The 5,177-nt window shown below is 64.1% G+C and overlaps 1 protein-coding gene across 1 annotated transcript; it reads right to left on the bottom strand.

Moving 5' to 3' along the window:
• Positions 1 to 238: 238 nt before the first annotated feature.
• On the bottom strand, positions 239 to 3,603 carry Nkx1-1 (NK1 homeobox 1). Its single transcript, XM_028870873.1, has 2 exons — positions 3,141 to 3,603; positions 239 to 1,095 (listed from the first exon to the last, which is right to left on the bottom strand). The coding sequence occupies exons 1-2, from the start codon at positions 3,601 to 3,603 to the stop codon at positions 239 to 241; spliced, it is 1,320 nt and encodes a 439-aa protein (XP_028726706.1).
• Between the last annotated feature and the right edge of the window lie 1,574 nt (positions 3,604 to 5,177).

Genomic DNA, 5,177 nt, shown 5'->3' on the forward strand with positions numbered 1-5,177 from the left:
AAACGCCCGCGTGGCTTCCTGTGGTTTATTAAGAGTTTTGCAAAGTGCTTGAAGCAGGCCACGGGAGCCTCCCGTTTGACCCCCGCGCACACTCGTTTATAAATTTCTCTTCTGTAGGAACCGGCTATATACAAGAACAACGACTGAAACCTTAGAAAAGAAGCGGCCGCGCTCGCCTTAGGTCCTCCGGCCGCGAGGCCGCGTGGTGCGGTCCCCACCGAGGTCCTGTCACCGAGGTTCAGAGGTGGGGCGCATAAAAGGCGGGCGCGCCGTACGTCTGCGAGCCCAGCACGAAGGGCGAGAGCACCGCGGGGCTGGACAGGAAGGGCAGCTGCGCGGCGCACACCAGCCCTCCCGGACTGTGCGCCGGGTACCCGGCCGGGCCGTGCAAGGCGAGCGGCGCGCCCATGGGCGGCGAGGGGCTGAGCGGACTGAGGCCGCCGGGCAGTCCCGCGCCGGGCCCTGCTCCTGGGCCGGGGCCCCCGCCGCCGCCGGTCGGCGCGCTCGTGTCGGCGCCTGGGTTTTGCTTCTTCCACTTGGTTCGGCGGTTCTGGAACCAGATCTTCACCTGCGTCTCGGTGAGGCTCAGCGACAGCGCCAGGTTGAGGCGCTCGCACACCGACAGGTAGCGAGTGGCCTTAAACTTGTTCTCCAGCGCCACGAGCTGCTCGTAGGTGAAGGCGGTGCGCGCGCGCCGCGGCTTCCCGGACTTGGAGTCGGAGCCCGTGCGCTTCCGCTTGGGCTTGGTGGCCACGGCCGCGCCCTGCGGGGTGCTCCCCGCGCCCCCCGCTCCCGTAGCTGTTGCAGGCGGGCCCGGGGCTGCGGGCGAGTTCCCACGGGGGCCTGGGGCTGCGGCCTCATCCACGGGGGAAGCCTCGACCTCGGCCGCTCCGGGGCAGCCCGACCCGCGGGCCCCGAGGCCGCCGCTGCCTCCCCGCACCTCCTCCGTGCCGTGAGCATCCTGCACCTCGGGCGCCTCGTCCTCGTCCTCGTCCTCGGGCGCTTCATCCTCGCTGTCCGCGGTCGGGCTGCGGCCGCTGCCGCTGCTGTAGCCGTTGGCCTCGGCCTCGTCCGCCCTGTAAGAGTCTCCAGCACCTGCGGGCGGCGGAAAGGAAGAGAACACAGGGTCAGCCCGGCCCCCAGCCGCACTGCCCGCTCCCTCCCGGCGAGATTCTTTTTATCTCGATGGTTTTCCCCTCTTCTTCGTTTGCTCTCTCCCCAAAGATTTTCTTTTCCTCCCTCCTTGCAGCCATTCCTCCTTGCTGCTTGCATTTCCTCTCTACCTTCCTTGCATAGGACCTGTCGTCTCAAGCTGCTTTTGCTACCCCATCGTCAGTCCGCGCCTCCGCCTTTAGGGCTGCCGTGCGCGGGCGGACCTCGGAGTGTACAGGGGAGAGAGAGCTCTGATCGATTCACGGGGCAGATACAAACTTAATTAAACTCATTTTGTGTAATGTACAAACTAGTTAAAGTCCATTTAATTTATTTCGGCGTATATTACCTTCCAATTACAACGGCGCGGGGCTAGCCAATTATGGCACACTTAGTAGCTGGAGGGGCCAGAGGCCTGGGGTGGGGTCGGCCGGCTGAGAGAAGGCCATTTTGGGGGAACCAAAATCAGTCGCCCTGGAGCTGTCCCTACCTCAGGCTTCAGGCCCTGAAAACTAGGCGTCGAAAAGTGCTGGGTCCCCTGCCAGCCTTGGGACCCCAACTATCTAGCTCCCCAACGACACTGTCTCTAGTGGGCTCCAGCCTCCCCTCAGCTGGTCGAGTTTGGAGGCTGGAAAAGGGCATTGTGAACCACTCCGCAGGAGCCTGGGAGAGGATCTGAGCACCAGTGCCGCAGAATCGCAGAATCCAGACAGAAGCTGCCGCTCTGACTGTATTTTGTCTCTGAAATTTGGAAAGCCGTCCTTTTCCTATGCAGGAATCTGAGGACCGTCCATGCCCCTCGCCCACAGGTGGTCTCTAAATGCCAGAGGAGCCCTCCAAGCTTTCCAACCCAGTGCCCCGGTTCTGCTCTCTTGTCGGCTCGGCTCCGACATACTGGAGCATAAACGACAATTCACTCCCCGAGTTCAAAAGACCCAGATCGCCTGAAGCCTGCGAATGTCATGTCCTCAACTTCCAAGCCTTAGCAGGACAACTATTCCCTCGGGCGACCCTTAGCCATCCACGCCCCAGCCTGGATGCCCTCCCCAACTGTTCAGGGCTGGCTCGGTCCCTACACAGCTCCAAGCAGGTAGCCGCGGGGGTCCTGGTAGCTCAGCCTCTTGGCGGAGAGCCGGAGGGGTCCGACTGCAGCCTGCGGAACCTGCTCTTCCTCCCTCTAGGAATGGAAGGTCAATGCAGAAGCGCTGGCAGAGCTGGTGGCCCCAGTCCGGTCCACCCTGAGCTTTCTGGTCGGCGCGAGGCGCAGGGGCCAGGAAGTTGGAGGGAGGACGGGGGAGGGGCGCAAAAAGCAATCAGGAGCTGGTCGAATGCAATTCGCGATCAATAGCGGCCCCTAATAAGTGTAATAGGTTTTAATCGAGTAATTATCCGAATTTTGACCCTATAATTTAGATGTTCGGGGGGAGTTTGCAAGGTGCTTGAAAGAGATATGCATGCGCCGTAATGGGATATCGACCGCAAAGGGGGCGCGGGCCGCCCCATTACCGGCCGCTTTCCGCCGCTAAGCACATTTCCCTTTAACTGTAATCGAAGGGATTTAATTGTTTTTCCAGAGATAACCAGCGTTTTGTCACAATTAGTCTGATTTGTCCAAAGGGGGGGGGGCTGGGGAGGCCACGGTGGGGGTGGGTAAGTCACCAAGCCAGCCGCCGCAGGTCCCTTCGCCTCCAGCACCAACTACCCTCCAAAGCCAGAGACTGCCTAGGCGAATCCTTGACCGTTGTCGCAACGCTCAAGCCCCAGATCCGGCCCAGCACAGCCTTTCCAGGGGCGTCCAGCAGTGCGGGCCCTAGAGTCCGGGTCGGGAGGAGGCTACGGATGCGCCGGGCGCGGACCCCCGCGCTCTGCGAACTTTCCCCAGAGCCTGGCCTGAGTGTGTCAGGCCCAGCTCCCCGCGGGGTCCCGGGGAGCATCAACATTCCGGAGCAGTCAGTGCCCTGCCCCTGGCGTCCACCCCTAATACTCACTTGTAGGCTCCGCTCCCGCAGCCGCTGCAACTCCCGCGGCGACGGAAAGGGTTCGGCGTTCCAGCTCTGCGCGCGGCGAGCGTCCGGAGGCGGCGGGGACCGGGACGCACGCGGCCGCCGGGGCGCATGGGGCACACGTAGCGGGCACCACAGGGCCCAGTAGCACGCACCGGCGTCTCCTGCTGTTGAACTTGTTGGGATCTAAGATGTCCAACACTGAGAAGGAGGTGGGGCGCGGGGGCGCGGCGGGCCGGGCCGCTCCAGCCCCCTCTGGCACCGCGGGCGCCGTGTCGCTGGCCGCGAGCGGTGGGACTCCGGCCCGGGGGAAGATGGGCAGCTCAGCACGTCCGTCCATAGCGTCCCGAGCAGTAGCCGCAGGAGCGGGCGGGGCGGGCCCCGAGGCGGGCCCGGGCGGCGGCAGCGCGGGGACGTCCCCAGGTGCCGCCGGGCCGCTGGTACTCATGCCGGCCTCGGGCCGCTCAGGCGGCTCGGGCCCCGCTGCCTACTGGGCTCCCATCCCGGCGCCCCGCGAAATCAGCCTCAGCCCAGCTGGTCCCGGCGCTGCGCTCCGCTTGGCTAACGCGGCCCGGCGTTGCCTCCGCCACCGCTTCAGGCGCCCGCCGCGCCCGGCCAGTGCATTTATGGCGGCCCCGCCGGAGGCGCCCACGCGCCCACACGCCGCACACACGTGCGCCCGCAGGCCGCCGCGGGCTTCCACCACCCTCGTTAGCGCGCACGCCTAATTGGCTGCCAACGGTCCCCGGCGGAGTAGGCGGGCCCGGTGCGGGACACACGGACTGAGCCGCAGAGACAGACAGACGGACGCCCTGCCGGGAGCCACAACACAAGCCGCTGGAGGGGGGTCGCGGTCAGCACGGTGCCTCTGCGCCTCCGAGGGGCTGGAAACGGCGTGCCCGCCTCCTCAGTGAAGGGGGAGGAGACAGCCGGCTTTTAAATAATTGCGGGATCAGTCGGCGGTGGAGGGCTGCGGAGGCCCCCGGGTGCGTGAACCCGCAAGCCCTGAGTTGGCCTCGACATCCCAGCTCAGGGTACCGCTCTGGGGCAGGTCTCTCCTGCTGCCATGGCTCGCGTGGTTCTGGGCTCCCGTGCCCTCCGCAGCTGGGACGGGGAAAAGCGGGGACTCTTGCAGGTTCTGAGTCTCTGCAGGGTCCTCAGCCCCTTGTGGGGCGTCTTCCCAGGGTCTGGGTTTCGCAGCCCTCGGTTGCTGTCTTTCGTGTCTGGAGCTCTCCAGTCAGGATCTCTGCCCCTCCATCCTCGCCAGCCCTGACTCCCGCCCCCTGAGCTCGATCAAATTAGGGACCGCACGAAATCCCCTCAAGGGGCGGGGCTGGCTGCAGCGAGTGATGCTCATTAGAAGTGGAATCGAAATGAGGAGGGCTAGGCGGCCCTCTCGGTCCCCGCCCCCCGAAAGGGTGACTGAAAAATCGCACAAATAGCAGACGGCCTACATAAAGATCGATACCCTTCATGTAATGGGAAAATATGTGTTTCTTCCAGAAAGAATACGGAAGCCACCCCCTTCCCACTCCCAAAGATATCAGAAGGGCCGTTCGAGGCCTGAGTATTTGTGCACGTCTTGTCCACAGGCTGGATATTATCAGGACAGGCTGGATAATCTCAGGACAACCTCGGGAGATCGAGCCTGGCTTCGGAGTGCTTTGCTTCCGAAGGTCATGAGTTTCCCTCCTCCTCTGGCTCAGGCCAATGAGCTGACCCGCCTCTGATGGACCCAGGTGGGACCCGGCGGTGGAACTCCTGCCCAGGGTGTGAGTGTGTGCGCCGCCGCCCGCCGACGCGTGCTTCAGCGGGTATGCTCTCCTCCTCCCACGGCGGTCCCGGGAGCCTGCTCTGCACAAGGACGGTCCTTTGCAATTACCGCGGGCAATGATCCTTCGGAAGCAGAAATTAAAAGTTAGGAGAAATAATGGGGGACCGATCGCCTGTAATTTGGGCCAAGCTCGGACATGCTGAGCCTCTGGGAGGCTGGGATAGGAGACAGGAGGGGGGGGGGCAGGG

The sequence above is a fragment of the Peromyscus leucopus genome, chromosome 7 (genome assembly GCF_004664715.2).
Source record: "Peromyscus leucopus breed LL Stock chromosome 7, UCI_PerLeu_2.1, whole genome shotgun sequence".
In the NCBI taxonomy this organism is placed as follows: Eukaryota; Metazoa; Chordata; class Mammalia; order Rodentia; family Cricetidae; genus Peromyscus; species Peromyscus leucopus.

What these genes read in the sequence shown, in the direction of transcription:
- Nkx1-1 (XM_028870873.1), bottom strand. Translation starts at nt 3,603, where the DNA reads ATGAGTACCAGCGGCCCGGCGGCACCTGGGGACGTCCCCGCGCTGCCG. An exon ending in TGCGGGAGCGGAGCCTACAA is followed by an intron (nt 1,096 to 3,140) that starts GTGAGTATTAGG and finishes CGCCGCCCGCAG; the next exon opens with GTGCTGGAGACTCTTACAGG.